This window comes from Eschrichtius robustus, chromosome 10 (assembly GCF_028021215.1).
Source record: "Eschrichtius robustus isolate mEscRob2 chromosome 10, mEscRob2.pri, whole genome shotgun sequence".
In the NCBI taxonomy this organism is placed as follows: Eukaryota; Metazoa; Chordata; class Mammalia; order Artiodactyla; family Eschrichtiidae; genus Eschrichtius; species Eschrichtius robustus.
This window is the reverse complement of record NC_090833.1, coordinates 86,260,445-86,276,324: the sequence shown is the minus strand read 5'-3', so window position 1 is coordinate 86,276,324 and position 15,880 is coordinate 86,260,445. Positions and strand designations below refer to the sequence as shown.

The 15,880-nt window shown below is 43.0% G+C and overlaps 1 protein-coding gene across 1 annotated transcript in view; it reads right to left on the bottom strand.

Annotated features, from left to right (window-relative positions):
* The window catches only part of DAPK1 (death associated protein kinase 1), a 210,118-nt gene that overhangs the window by 96,204 nt on the left and 98,034 nt on the right, over positions 1-15,880 (bottom strand). Inside the window, exon 3 of the mRNA XM_068552835.1 lies at positions 7,149-7,370. Coding sequence (XP_068408936.1) covers positions 7,149-7,370 — 222 coding nt within the window. The remainder of the gene's footprint in view (positions 1-7,148; positions 7,371-15,880) is intronic.

The window sequence follows — 15,880 nt, the reverse complement described above, 5'->3', positions numbered from 1 at the left end:
TTTAATTCTGTTGTGAAAAGTTGAGACTGTTGCCAAATGCATTTCAGTTCTCTGTTCTTGCCTAATAGTAGATATCTGAGGATCCAGAAGTCAAAAGTGTAACCCAGAACAGTTCTTGAAATTACCTTTGTGAATAAAAACAAAAGTTCAAAAAGTCAAAAGAGCTGGCTGGAGCTCAGGGAAGAGAGAACAAATGTAGCAGCGAAAAAGAAAAATAAAAAGAAGGAAGGAAGGATGGAAGGGAGGAAGGAAGGAAGGAAAGAAAGAAAGAAAGGAAGGAAGGAAGGAAGGAAGGAAGGAAGGAAGAAAGAAAGAAAGAAAGAAAGAAAGAAAGAAAGAAAGAAAGAAAGAAAGAAAGAAAAAGAAAGAAAGAAAGAAAGAAAGGAAAAGAAAGAGAGAGAGACAGAGGGAGAAAGGAAGGAAGGAAAGCATTTAAGCAATCTTAATGTGTTTTTGTGTCTTGTGAGGACCAGGAGAGCAGTAGAGAATGGGGGTGGGGGACTGAAAGGCCCCTGGCGTCAGATACGCCTCATTTACCAGCATCACTTATGTCCCTACAACTGCGTTCAGCTTAGTACAACTTTGCCACTTTTAAGGTAGCCTGAAACCATCACTTTAATCACTGCATTTGCTTCTTGAAAGACCCTTGCAATTCTGGATTTGCTGTCAGTGAAGCATGAACCTATCCACATACATCCACTGTGCTGATGTACAATGAAGCAATCATATTTATATTCTTACGAGTCTGCATCTCCGTTTGGCTACGAGAGAGTGAGACAACTGAACCATGATCCTGCATAAAGTGATCTAATATTACACAAATATCTGAATACAACTCGGCAGTTGTTTGCAATGAACAAACTGAATTCCAGAAATTATTAACTTAGACAAAGTCAGAAAGAGAGCTGGAAAGGAGAGTTGTTCTTCCATTGGTATAGAGTTTCCATTTTGCAAAATGAACAAGTTCTGGAGATCTGTTGCACAGGTGAATATGTTATGCTACTGAACTGTATACTTAAAAATGGTTAAGATGGTCAATTTTATGTTTTGTGCTTTCTACCACAGTAGAAAAAGTAATAAAATTTACTTTATTAAATAAATAAAAATAGAGTGCATTAATTCCATGCCCTGCACCTGGCTACAACCACTGCATACTGCACTAATTAAACTGAATTTCCTATGAGAAAGAGAGAGAGAGAGAGAGAGAGAGAGAGAAGATTACTCTAACTAAAAGACCTGCTTTAAATTCCAAGCAGAACAAATAAAGGGGAAAATTTAAGGTTGGAGACCCAAACTGGCTTGATTTCTTTGGAACAATCCACTATGCCAAGTTTACATGGCAATTCTAGGATTTTTACTTTATAATTCTTAACAGGGTAACCTTTCAGACAGGTTATCCAAAGCTCAGGTGACCCTCCTGAAGTAGGCCATGACAGGGTGATGTCCATTCCTGACTTAAGGTAGACCCAGAATCACCTACCCCACTCCAGCCCTCCTCTGCGCAAGCTTCCTGCAGGGAGGAAGAGTCACGCATCCCACTATTTCTTGGTTGCCTGATGGAATTACCATGATTAGGTGTTTTATTTTATTGTTAACTGGCTTACAGAATTTTCGGTTAACACATGAGTGGGCTAGCAGTCCAGCAACGGGTAGTTTTCTATTCTAGTGCTTCTGTATTAGTTCGCTAAGGCTCCTGTAACAAAGTACCACACAATGGGTGGCTTAAAACAACAGAAATTGATTGTCTCACAGTTCTGGAGGCCAGAAGTCTGAAAGCAAGGTGTGGGCTGTGGTCTTGGTTCCTTCTGAGGGCTCCAATGGGAATCTGTTCCAGGCCTCTCTCCTAGTAGCTTATAGATGCTACTATTGCATCACTTCAATCCTCCATCTCCACATGGCCTTCTTCCCAGGTCTCTGTCTCCACATGGCCTTCTTCTTATAAGGTCACATGGGATAAGGAGCCCGCTCTACTCCAGTATGACCTCATCTTAACTAATGACATCTGCAATGACCCTATTGCCAAATAAGGGGACATTTTGTGATAAAGGGAGTTGGGACTTCAACATATCATTTTGGGGGAGACACAATTCAACCTACAACAGCTTCTCAAAAGGTGAACCCTAGACCAGCAGCATCGGCATCACCTGGGAATTTGTTTAAAATGTAAATTCTTGGGCCTTACCCTAGACATACTGATTCAGAAACTCTGGAAGTGCAGCCAAATAATGTGTATTTTAACAAGTCTTCAGGAGATTCTGAAGCACGCTAAAGTTTGAGAACCGCCGTTAAACCATACTGGACATTTAAAAAATCATTTTGTAATGCTAAGTGTGTATCTTGCCTTTCCAACAGAATAGCTAGCCTTTTGGGGCTGTCTCTGACTGTATTTATCACCTGCTGCTAATACTTATTGCTTACATAAAACAGGCTAGAATCTGGAATTCTGTGAAGGCCACATGTGACCTTCAGGAAGGTTTTATTTTGTCTGCTCATGAATACTATGAATTAACTGCCAAAATTAAAAACCTAGATACCAGACTTTTCTTGAAAAAGACTGCAGGATCTGGCAACACTGGATCCAAAATCCCACATGGCAACAGTCAACTGAAGAGTGGCTGAGGGTTCAGTTAGCCACAGTCCCCACCATTCCCTGATGCCTCCCTGATTCTGAGGCTTTGTGTAGACCAACCTCACTCATTTACATCACCTGTTCAGCCCCTAAAGGCATTTGGGTTTGACCCATGTCTGGGAAGAGGGAAACTAAATTATCCATAGCTTGAAATACTTAGCTGTTTCTGAGCAGCAAGTTTAGGAACAGAATTCTAGAAGCCAGTGTCTCTGATTAGCACTGACTTTGTTTGGCTTCACTTTTCACCAGGTAACAGGGCAAGTTATGAAATGACTCAAGCACTGAAGATCAAAGTTTTGTAGTGGCTTGCCCATGTGACAATGCACGGGTGAGCTGTACCAGAACGAAGAGATTTTTGTATGACTTCATTATGGAACAATGGGATGTGGAGGACATGGAATTGTGATTTTGAGACATCAGGTTTGCCTCCTTCGTGTATATGCTCTGCTGAACTGCAATAGCAGATAAGGTGTGGAAATATTCTTTTCCAGAGAAGCATGTGGGAGAAATATCATTCTTCAAAACTACTTTCAGGGCTTACAGAAATTTCAAGTCAAATCCTGGAGTAGGATTTGACAACTGTGCCTTTAACACAGACACCAAGTAGCTTCTGTACAAAGGACGGAAAAGATATCATTTCTGTATCTTGCCCAGATCACTGGGGGAAGCTCATGAAATAGTGCATGGAGTGGTGGTTTGGGGTCTCTGTCTCAGTGGTAAGGACAGGGTCAGATGTGGGAGTGAGAACTCACACATCCACGTGGAAACAGGCTTCAATGAGGGAAGTTTCAACAAGGGAGCAAGCTTCATTAGTAAGTCTGAAGGAAGCTCTATTGCCATGGAGTTCATCCCAAAGCAATAAATCAAAAAAATATATCCACTCAAAGACTACTGAACCAGAGGATACAGACAAGGGGCCACTATTAGGTCATAGGGCTATTTTCTGACAAATTCTTACATTTTATTCTCTCCTTAACCACCACTGTATGTATCCCAGCATTCTTAAGAAAGGAAAGAAGAGATGGAATATGTCACTGATGACTAAATCTTCCTTTAAAGCTGTTAGAATTTACAACAACAATAATTTTCTCAAAGGCAAAGATGACTCTTTCTCCTGGGCAGACCTAATATTTTGAATAGTCTATTAAAAATTATAACACCTCTTCATGGCAAAGTAAATATATACATAAAATGGGACAGACTTGTGATGTGAAAACAAGGGTGCACTTTCCCTCATTAGTCTTTGGTACCACTGTATTAGTCAGGGTTCTCCAGAGAAACAGAACCAAAAGGATGTACAGATATAAAGAGAGAAAGAGATTTATTTTAATAAATTGGCTTATGCAATCATGGAGGCTGACAAGTTCCAAGACCTGTAAGGGGAGTCCACTGAACCCAGCTGGTGACCCAGGAGAGCCAATGTATCAGTTTCAGTCTGAAGACAGGAAAAAGCCAATGTCCCTGCTTGAAGGCCATCAGGTAGGAGGAATTCCCTTTTATTCAGGGTAAGGTCAGCTTTTATGTTCCATTTGGGACCTCAACTGATTAGATGAGGCCCACCCCCATTGGGGAGGGCAATCTGCTTTACTCAGTCTACAATTCAAATGTTAACCTCATCCAGAAACACCCTCAAGACACAACCCAGAATAATGTTTAACCAAATGTTGGGACACCCTGTGGCACAGTCAATTGACACATAAAAGTAACCATCACTACTCCCCACAGGCCCGGTGGGTGAAAAGGCTAGGACAATCCGCCCACAGGGAATGCCGGAATCTGTAAGGAGCAAATACCCAGGGAAGACAAACATGCATCTGACCCTGTGGGGAAGGGGCCATCTTCTAAGACTACTCCTGCTCCTTCCACCTAACAGTTGCTCTTTGTGAGCTCACTCAACTTTTATTCAAGGTATCCACATAATGAACTATGTAAAGCTGTATGCCACTATCCACCTAATAGAATGGCTACAATTAGAAACAAATATTGACAATACAAAGGGCTGATGGAGCAACTGGAACACTCATTCATTGCTGGAAGGGCTGTAAAATGGTGACGCCACTTTAGAACACAGTTTGGCAACTGCTTGTAGAGTTAGATGTACACTTACCACATGACCCAGCAAACCCACTCAATGGTATTTACCCCAAAGAAATGAAAACTTATGTCCACACACAAGTATGTATGTGACTGTTTATGGTAGCTGTATGCATGATCACCAAATATTAGAAACAATCCAAATGTCCTTCAATGGGTGAATAGATAAACAAACACCACACAATGGAATACTATTCAGCAATAAAAAGGAGCAAACGACTCATGCACAAATCTCAAAAGCATTATGTTGAGTGAAAGAAGTCGGTCTCAAAAGATTGAATACTTTATAATCCTACTTATATAATTTTTGAAAAGACAAAACTATAGTGATAGAGAGTGGCTCAGTGATTGCCGAAGGGTAGAGGGAAGAATGTGGGTGTGACTAGAAGGGGAGAGTACAAGGTAGTTTTTGGGGCAATGGGACTATTCTGAATCCTTATTTGGGTGGTGGTTACACAAATCTATACGTGTGTCAACTTTCATAGAATTACACAACCCTCCCCCAACATCAAATTTACTATATAATAATTAAAAAAAAAATTAAATCAAGTGGTAAAAAAAACCTGTATGCTATCCATTTTATGCACAGGATAAATGCACCTAGTGGAAAATACCTATGAACTGGGAGTCAGTCAACAGAAGCTGAATCCAGAATATACACATGCAGGTGGCAGTAACTCCCCAGCATCATTTGTACATTCTGATATACAAAGGGAGCAAATTATATTCTTGACTTACTACGCACGACCTGGTAGTTCTCTGAAAACGCAAAACAGTTGTGATCTACATAATTTCTTTCCCAGGAACTTTGCATTCACGGTCTCTGACAACAGTCTTAAGGGAGGAAATTTAGGCTTAGAGATAGATGGTAAAGGATTTGCCCTGGATTTTGATCTTGGTTCTGTCTGGTTTCCAAGTCACCATATAAAGCCATAGCAAAGATTACACTCTGATTCCTGTCTTTTCTCTGCTGAACCCTGAGCAGGCCCCTTAATCCTCTGTGCCTTTAAAACCCTGCTCTTCCTTTAAAGCAGTGGTTCTCAAGGAGGGGGTGGGGGGGTGGGGAGGCGGGTAGGGGGAGAAAAGAATCTGCCCCCCGGGGGACATGTGGAAGTGTCTGGAGGCATTTTTAGTTGTGACAGCTAGAGAAGAGGATGCTCTCTGGTGGGTAGAAGCCAGAGATGTTGCTAAACATCCTACAACACACAGGATGGCCCCCTGAACAAAGGATTATGCAGCCCAATATGTCACTAGTGCAGAGGTTGAGAACTTCCCAGAAACATGTATTAAACACATCCGTGAGCCAGACATGTTTACATTCTCATCTCATTTATCTCCTCAAAACCCTTTTGAAGTAGGTATTACTGACCCTAATTTATAGTTAAGAAGGTTGTTGCTCAGACGCGTAAAGGAATGTGCCCAGATCCCAATGGTGAGACAAGAGGCAGTGGGCATCCCAGGCCCTTGTGACTGCAAAGCGCAGGTCCCCATAGTGCGGTGCCCCCAATGCTGGGCTCCCTCTGTATACCTCCCTTCACTTCCATCTCCCCTGGTCTCAAAAATCACCTCTTAGCCCTAAGAGATCAGCACATAAGGGGGCGCTGCTGGGCTGGCAGATGGACACATCTTAATTCGAGGCTCCAGGAAATGGGTGGTTCACTAAGAACCACCCAGGATTGCTCCATCCATCCCTCCCTCTGCCCTCAGGGTACTAATGTGTGTCCTCCATCCAGACAGCCCAGAGACACTCCCAGTTGCACGTTCTTGGATGACTTCCTCTACTCTCCTGCCAGCCCATGTTGCTGGACTCATCACCAGGAGTGGGGCCCTCAGGCAGAGGGCCAGGGCCAGGGCCAGGGCGACGCGTCATAGAACATCACACTACAGTTTCCCACAATAACATCCGATGGGCAGGGTGTGCCTGAGAAAATCAGCAAAACGCTTTAAAAACAAGTCCTATAATCACCCCTGAGTGATTCTGGTTCAATTTTACCCTTTCATATGAGTGTTGACAGTTCCAGCAGTTAAAAATGGGGTGTGGTAAGACAGAGGGAAGAGAATAGAGAAAGAAAGAAAAAGAGAAGAAGGAAAACAGAGGGAAGGCAAAGGAACAGCATGACAGGAGGGAAGAACATAAGCCTAAAGCTTAACATGAAACTCAAAACACAGACGACCTCATGACAAACGAGGAAGAACCCCAAGATTGGGGACCCACTTGCAAATCAAGTGGGACCACATCAATGGAAGCTGCTGCAGAATTACTCCAGATAACTGCAGCCAGCCTCAGAGCGCACCACCCACTGCAGTTCCTGAACTTGGCAAAGCCAAGTCAATCCCTGACGCGGCTCCGGGGCTGGTCACTGCACTGTCCAGCTGCCGGGAAGCCTGCGGCCCACCCTCCTCCCCTCCCAGCCACAGCACTCACAGTTCCAGGATCAGGATGACGTCCGTCTTGTTCTCATAAACCTCATGCAGGGTGATGACGTTGGGGTGCTGGATCTCCTTCAGGATGCTGACCTCCCTCTCGATATCCTCACGGCTCACGCCCCGCCGGCTGGATTTGGTCCTCCTTTTCTTGATGAATTTGGCGGCATACTGTAGACCGGTGCTTTTCTCACGGCATTTCTTCACGACTGCAAACTGCCCACTGAAGAGAGAAGGCAGAGAGGTCCCAGGTCATTTATACATTCTTTATTGTTCACTAAAACCCAGGTTTGGGCAAGGATGTGGCCCCATGCCGGTGCGGGGGCTAGGAGGTGGGGGGGGGGGGGGGAGAACAACAGGATTATAAATAGGAAAGTCCAAATTGTGGGAAATTAACAATTCAACAGAGATTTCTTCTATATTTCAGTTCCATTAAGACTGTCTCTTTATGAACATTGTTGCAAAGAACAAAAATTTATTTCCTTGAATTAAATTTTATTAATTGGTAATGTGCCCCCGTTTCTCTGCTCACCTCCTTCTCCCCCATTTCAGATTCAGGGACCACAGGAAGGACCTCCCTCCTGTCTGACCTCACTTCCTTGTTCTTATCCTGTATGTCTAGGAAAGCAAGGGATCGGGACCAACAGAAAAATATATAGGGCCCTGCCTTCAATGACGTATTTCTAGCACCAATATTTGTCAACTGAAACACTCAAAACAACAACAAAAAATACAGGTATACCTCATTTTATTGTGCTTCGCTTTACTGTGCTTCATAGATATTTTTATAATTTGAAGGCTTCTGGCAACCCAGTATTGAGTAAGCCTGTTGGCTCCATTTTTCCAACAGCATTTGCTCACTTTGTGTCTGTGTCACATTTTGGTAATTCTTGCAAAATTTCAAACTTTTTGATTATTGTTATATTTGTTATAGTCATCTGTGATCAGTGACCTTTGATGTTATCCCTGAAAAAAGATTACAACTCGCTGAAGGCTCAGATGATTGTTAGCACTTTTTGGCAATAAATTATTTTTTAACTAAGGTATCTACATTGTTTTGTTTTGTTTTTGCTTTAGATAAAATGCTATTGCACACCTAACAGACTACAGTATAGTGTAAACATAGCTTTTATATGCATTGGTAAACCAAAAAATGCCTGTGACTCACTTTATTGTAATATTTGCTGCATTGCCGTGGTCTGGAACTGAACCTGCGATGTCTCTGAGTCTGCCTGTGTATATTTTGTTCAAACTTCAGGGACTGATAAGTCACGTGACCTAAGTAAGACCTTTTGGAGAATGTGAGACAAAGATTTTTTTCTGAGACACTTTGACCCCCAAAAGCTGCTGCCAGTCATCTTGTGACCATTCTTGATCTAAAGCAGAGGCAAAGCTGGTAAAAGGAAAGAAACCAGTAACACTGCAGTAACACTGTGGAGTGGCTGGATCAACCTTAGCCTGAAGTTATCTGTCTTTAGATTTTTCAGCAACATAAGCCAATAAAATTCCCTTTACTACTAAAACCAGTTTGATTTGGGTTTTTTATTTCCTGCAGAGGAAAGCATCCTAAATTCGACAGCAAGCAACCAGAGTTTCCTATCCACATATAAAAGAATATAATAACAGAGCTTGACACAAAATAGTAAAGTGACTATGTAAGCAGCTGAGATCTTGAGAAGCAAGTAGGCTACCCTGAAAGTAAGTGAAACACAATGGAAGGATGCTTCCTGTGTCAATGGTGGCACCCTCACTTCCTCCCTAACACCCTAGTGCCCAGGGCCCATCCACCCATCACAGGATCTGTATATTTCTTGGCACCTTCTGGGAACTGCTATGTGGATAATTATCACAGTTATTTCTAGCTAGCTTTATTTTCCTCACATGAAGACAAAAGGGGTAGAAAAATCAAATTAAGGCTAATATTTTGACGTTAAAGAATCGATACTTTAAAACGTTGCTCATTTACTTTGGCAGCGGGAGGCCAGTGAAGAAAAAATACATAATGAAGGATTATTTTTATAGCAGTGTCAATTTTTTTGCATGACAACTTATTAATACCATCTTTCCCCCTGCAGCAGGAGAGCAGAGAAGCTGAAGAATAAATCACATCGGAACACTAGCACCTATTGCCCTTAAACTCACAACCTTAAAGAGTCATGGGATCTGTTATGACTTTATTACAACCATTTCCTGATTTCTTTGGGGAGTGAAGAACTGGGCTTTCTCTCTGGTGGGGGGTGGGAGGTGGGAGGTGAGCAGCAGAAATGGGGCTTATGGAGGAAAGAGGAAAAACAGCCTGAATACAAAACAAAGTTAGTTACTGCTTTACAGAGGCCAGTGAAGTGGTGCTTGTATCCCCTCTCCTCTCAAAGACAGAATCATGTCCCCACTGAGCGCTCTCAAGGGGCCCCAGGCCAGCCCAGGACCCCCAACCCATAGCAACCCATGCTTCCAGGAGCTGGGCCTTGCACATATCTTGCAGTCACAGTCACTTGTCTCGGGGGCTGTAAAGGCAGACTCAAGGCAAACTCAGTGGTTTGAATCACACTGCTTTAAAAAACAAAAGCAAAGAGCCAAAAGCCTGCTGAATGCAAGCCTAAACTCAAAGGCTATCCTGAATGTGTTTTCACTGCCAAATGTTCCATGCTGACCTTTTTTTTTTTTTTTTAAAGTTTTGGACATTCTTTTTTTTTAAGCTAAACTTTAAAAAAAAAATTTATATATTTATGGCTGCATTGGGTCTTCGTTGCTGCGCGCAGGCTTTCTCTAGTTGCGGCAGGCAGGGGCTACTCTTCATTGAGGTGTGCGGGCTTCTCATTGCGGTGGCTTCTCTTGTTGCAGAGCACGGGCTCTAGGCACGTGGGCTTCAGTAGTTGTGGCACACGGGCTCAGCAGTTGTGGCTCGCGGGCTCTAGAGCGCAGGCTCAGTAGTTGTGGCGCATGGGCTTAGTTGCTCTGCGGCATGTGGGATCTTCCCGGACCAGGGCTCGAACCCGTGTCCCCTGCACTGGCAGGTGGATTCTTAACCACTGTGCCACCAGGAAAACCCTTCATGTTGACCTTTGATGCTTTTAATTATGGGAAGTGAGAGCATCAGGCCCCCCAACCCTAAGGGCTGGGTTCAGGCATGGTTCTGAACATCCTATGTGTCGAGGCCAGTAGTGTGTGCACAGATCTAAGCTGACCATGTTGCCCAGGTTTGCAGCGAAACATCTGGAACCCATCCCCTTACCAAATCATTGATCCCTCACTCACAATTCAGGGTCCCCTCATGTGGGGTGCTGGTGGGAGAGGAGGGGCCGGCAGGTGGGAAAGGCCCCTGTGCAAGAGAGGATGTGATTCTAGTGCCCCATGGCAGCATGCTAGCGTTCTGGAAAACCTTGGCTGCAGAGGGTCAGGCGAGGGTGTAGAACAATTTTGGAAAACACCTTTTAGACTTATCTCAATGCTGTCTCTTTAAAGACACTTATCCTTATTTATTGCCAACTCTTGAACAATCTGCCTCCCCACCCCCTTGCTCCAATGAGTGCTGCACCCCTGAGTCCACAGGGAACCTCATACCCCTCTGTGGCACCTGCTGTTTCCTGTTTCTTGCCCATTTCCACCCCTCCCAAGACCGTAATCCCTTCAGGACCAAGGGCTGTCGGGTGCATCTTCTGTCCCCGAGGTCCTTGGTGCAGAGCCCCGCCAGGAGCCCAAGCACAATGCTGATGTCCTGTTCTTGAATTCCGAATCTATAATCCTAAAAACCACAGGTGCTAAACTGAAGCTGCCTCAAATGTAATTCCATAGAGCCGTGGAGCCGTGAGGGGCACAGACTGCCTGTATTTGAATGCCTAGTAGCTGCGTACCTGTGGGCTTACTTAACCTACTTAACCACTCTGCCTCACTTTCCTTACCTGTAAAGTGGGTACAATATAGTGCCTACCTTGGAGGGTTGTGGGGATGGAAGGAGCTAAATGAGCTAAGATGGGTCAAGTGGTTAGAACAGTTCCTGGCAATAGTAAATCTTCAGAAACTGTGAGCTATTTTCTTCCAAAACTGGAGGATTTTTTGTTTTTTTTTAATTTATTTTTTGGCTGCGTTGGGTCTTCATTGCTGCGTGTGGGCTTTCTCTAGTTGTGGTGAGCGGGGGCTACTCTTCTTTGCAGTGCACGTGCTTCTCACTGTGGTGGCTTCTCTTGCTGCAGAGCACGGGCTCTAGGCATGTGGGCTTCAGTAGTTGTGGCACGCAGGCTCAGTAGTTGTGGCTCGGGCTCTAGTGCGCAGGCTCAGTAGTTGTGGCGCAGAGGCTTAGTTGCTCTGTGGGCTGTGGGGTCTTCCCGGACCAGGGCTCAAACTCATGTCCCTCTGCCTTGGCAGGTGGATTCTTAACCACTGCGCCACAAGGGAAGTCCCCAAAACTGGAGTTATTGTCATTAGCTCACGGTTGGTCAAATCTCAAAGCGCTGCAGTATTACCCCCAAAATGTCACCTCTCATGACTGCCTGGGGGAAGACAGCCCTAAAAGGAAAAGCAACACAAAACACACACACAGCAGGGCAATGCTCTGTTAAAGTATGTAAAACTGCTGCTAAATCTGGAGGCTGGCTCCAGCCTTCCAACACAGCCTCCCGTCCCCCTTCTTCTCACTGCCCCACCGCGAGGGAGAGGAGCTGCTCAGGATTCCTGCTCCCTGAAGCTGGCTGCACTCAGCGCCTGGGACGAGGATGGAGTCCCAGCTGAGCCACATGCAAGGCCCACGGGGAGGGGCTTGGTGTGACTCGGTGATGCTCGTCGGGCATTTCCACAGGGCCACCTCCTCAGGCCACCAGCAGGCTGAGGACAGACTCCTCGGAGAAGACATTCATCTCTAACACAGTGATTTGCTTTGTGAGGCCTAATTCCAGTTGGGCTCTTGGTTAACTGCTGCTGCCATCCTTCCCTGCCTGGGCGCCTGGCCCCCGTCTCCCTAGCGCCCACATTCCACCCTGGATTTGGCCACATTGGGGGAAAGTCCTCTTCTCCAACCCCCCCCCCCAACTGAAAAGACAATTTGCTTGGGATTTTTGTGGCAAGTGCTTTTAAATTGTGGGCTCCCAGAGCAACATCCTGATCCAGCTTGCAGGGTGAGCTCCGGGCAGGAGGAGAGTAAGCACACACAGAGAAGCCAGGCCACCATTGCTGCCCACTTGGGGGACTGCTTGTCACTCCAGCCCCCCTCCCGTGACAAACACACGAGGCTCCTCAGTGAATGATGCCCACACAGGCTGCGGTGCCGGTTGCATGGGTAGGGAATGTACCTTCCTCACTAGAAAACAAAAACTCACTGTATACTATCATTTAAACTTGACGAAACAGAGTACAGGCTATCCTCATTTTTTGTGGGATCCATATTTGTGAATTCACTTACTCCCTAAAATTTATTTTTAACCTAAAAAATCAATACTCACAGTAATTTTGTGGTCATTTGTGGATTTGACTAGTCAGATGGGCATGTTCCCAGCTGAGCTCGGTCAAGGCCACACTCTGCCTTCCTTTTTCAGCTCTCACACTGTAAACAGTGTCCACTTTACAGTCTGTTTAGTGCCATGGTTTTTTGTTTTGTTTTGTTTTTTGTTTTGTTTTGTTTTTTGTTTTGGGGTTTTTTTAAGATTGCATTTTGTGTTTTTTGTTTGTGATTTCGCTATTTAAAATGGCCCCTAAGCATGGCATTGAAGTGCTGTCCAGTGTTTGTTAAGCACGGAGGCTATGGTGCACCTTACAGAGAAAACGTGTGCTAGATAAGCGGTGTTGGCTGTGAGTTCAAAGTTAGTGAATCAATGATATATATTAAATAAGGTGCCTTTAAACAGAAACACACATCAAACAAGGTTATGAATTGATCTGTTGGTGAAAATGTGACCAGAGGCTCACCGGTACTTAACCTTGTATGTCCTCCAGAACCAATGGTTCAGTATCCGTTATTCAGTGTTTCTGGTGAATTTATAGAACATACCACAATGAGAATTAACTGCGTGTCATTTTTAAAAACTCTACTAACCTTCTATCATTTAATAACTGACAGTTTGCTGCACTAGGTACAGACAGCCACACTCATTTTAAAATGAAAACTTTCAATTCAATGTAATAAACATTTATTAACCTCTACTGGCCAGATGAGTATAAAAAGAAGGAGACCCATCCCTGCATTAAAGACTTACCTACTAAAAAATTGTGTTTTAAACATAATCACAAATTTTATTAAAATAAGAAAAACTTAGAGGGCAGACAGCAGAAGCAATAAGAACTACAATCCTGCAGCCTGGGGAAAAAAACCCACATTCACAGAAAGATAGACAAGGTGAAAAGGCAGAGGGCTATGTACCAGATGAAGGAAGAAGATAAAACCCCAGAAAAACAACTAACTGAAATGGAGATAGGCAATCTTCCAGAAAAAGAATTCAGAATAATGATAGTGAAGATGATCCAGGACCTCAGAGAAAGAATTGAGGCAAAGATCGAGAAGATGAAAGAAATGTTTAACAAAGATCTAGAAGAATTAAAGAACAAACAAACAGAGATGAACAATACAATAACTGAAATGAAAAATACACTAGAAGCAATCAGTAGCAGAATAACTGAGGCAGAAGAACGGATAAGTGACCTGGAGGACAGAATGGTGGAATTCAGTGCCGCAGAACAGAATAAAGAAAAACGAATGAAAAGAAATAAAGACAGCCTAAGAGACCTCTGGGACAACATTAAATGCAACAACATTCGCATTATAGGGGTCCCAGAAGGAGAAGAGAGAGAGAAAGGACCCGAGAAAATATTTGAAGAGATTATAGTCGAAAACTTCCCTAACATGGGAAAGGAAATAGCCACCCAAGTCCAGGAAGTGCAGAGAGTCCCAGGCAACATAAACCCAAGGAGAAACACGCCGAGGCACATAGTAATCAAATTTGCAAAAATTAAAGACAAAGAAAAATTATTGAAAGCAGCAAGGGAAAAATGACAAAAAACATACAAGGGAACTCCCATAAGGTTAACAGCTGATTTCTCAGCAGAAACTCTAAAAGACAGAAGGGAGTGGCATGATATACTTAAAAGTGATGAAAGGGAAGAACCTACAACCAAGATTACTCTACCCAGCAAGGATCTCATTCAGATTCAACGGAGAAATCAAAAGCTTTACAGGCAAGCAAAAGCTAAGAGAATTCAGCACCACCAAACCAGCTCTACAACAAATGCTAAAGGAACTTCCCTAAGTGGGAAACACAAGAGAAGAAAAGGACCTACAAAAACAAACCCAAAACAATTAAGAAAATGGTCATAGGAACATACATATCAATAATTACCTTAAATGTGAATGGATTACATGCTCCAACCAAAAGACACAAGCTTGCTGAGTGGATACAAAAACAAGACCCATATATATGCTGTTTACAAGAGACCCACTTCAGACCTAGGGACACATACAGACTGAGAGTGAGGGGATGGAAAAAGATATTCCATGCAAATAGAAATCAAAAGAAAGCTGGAGTAGCAATACTCATATCAGATAAAATACACTTTAAAATACAGAATGTTACAAGAGACAAAGAAGGACACTACATAATGATCAAGGGATCAATTCAAGAAGAAGATATAACAATTATAAATATATATGCACCCAACATAGGAACACCTCAATACATAAGGCAACTGCTAACAGCTATAAAACAGGAAATCGACAGTAACACAGTAATACTGGGGGACTTTAACACCTCACCTAACACCAATGGACAGATCATCCAAACAGAAAATTAATAAGGAAACAGAAGTTTTAAGTGACACAATGGACCAGCTAGATTTAATTGATATTAATAGGACATTCCATCCAAAAACAGCAGATTACACTTCCTTCTCAAGTGCACATGGGACATTCTCCAGGATAGATCACATCTTGGGTCACAAATCAAGCCTCAGTAAATTTAAGAAAATTGAAATCATATCAAGCATCTTTTCTGACCACAATGCTATGAGATTAGAAATCAATCACAGGGAAAAAAACGTAAAAAACACAAACACATGGAGGCTAAACAATACGTTATTAAATAACCAAGAGATCACTGAAGAAATCAAAGAGGGAATCAAAAAATGCCTAGAGACAAATGACAATGAAAACACGAAGATCCAAAACCTATGGGATGCAGCAAAAGCAGTTCTAACAGGGAAGGTGATAGCAATACAATCCTACCTCAAGAAACAGCAAACATTGCAAATAAACAATCTAACATTACACCTAAAGGAACTAGAGAAAGAAGAACAAGCAAAACCCAAAGTTAGCAGAAGGAAAGAAATAAAGATCAGAGCAGAAATAAATGAAATAGAAACAAAGAAAATAATAGTAAAGATCAATAAAACTAAAAGCTGGTTCTTTGAGAAGATAAACAAAATTGATAAACCATTAGCTAGACAAATCAAGAAAACGAGGGAAAGGACTCAAATCAATAAAATTAGAAATGAAAAAGGAGAAGTTACAACAGACACTGTAGAATTACAAAGCATCCTAAGAGACTACTACAAGCAACTCAATGCAATTAAATGGACAACCTGGAAGAAATGGACAAATTCTTAGAAAGATATAACCTTCCAAGACTGAACCAGGAAGAAATAGAAAATATGAACAGACCAATCACAAGTAGTGAAATTGAAACTGTGATGAAAAATCTTCCAACAAACAAAAGTCCAGGACCAGATGGCTTCACAGGTGAATTCTATCAAACATTT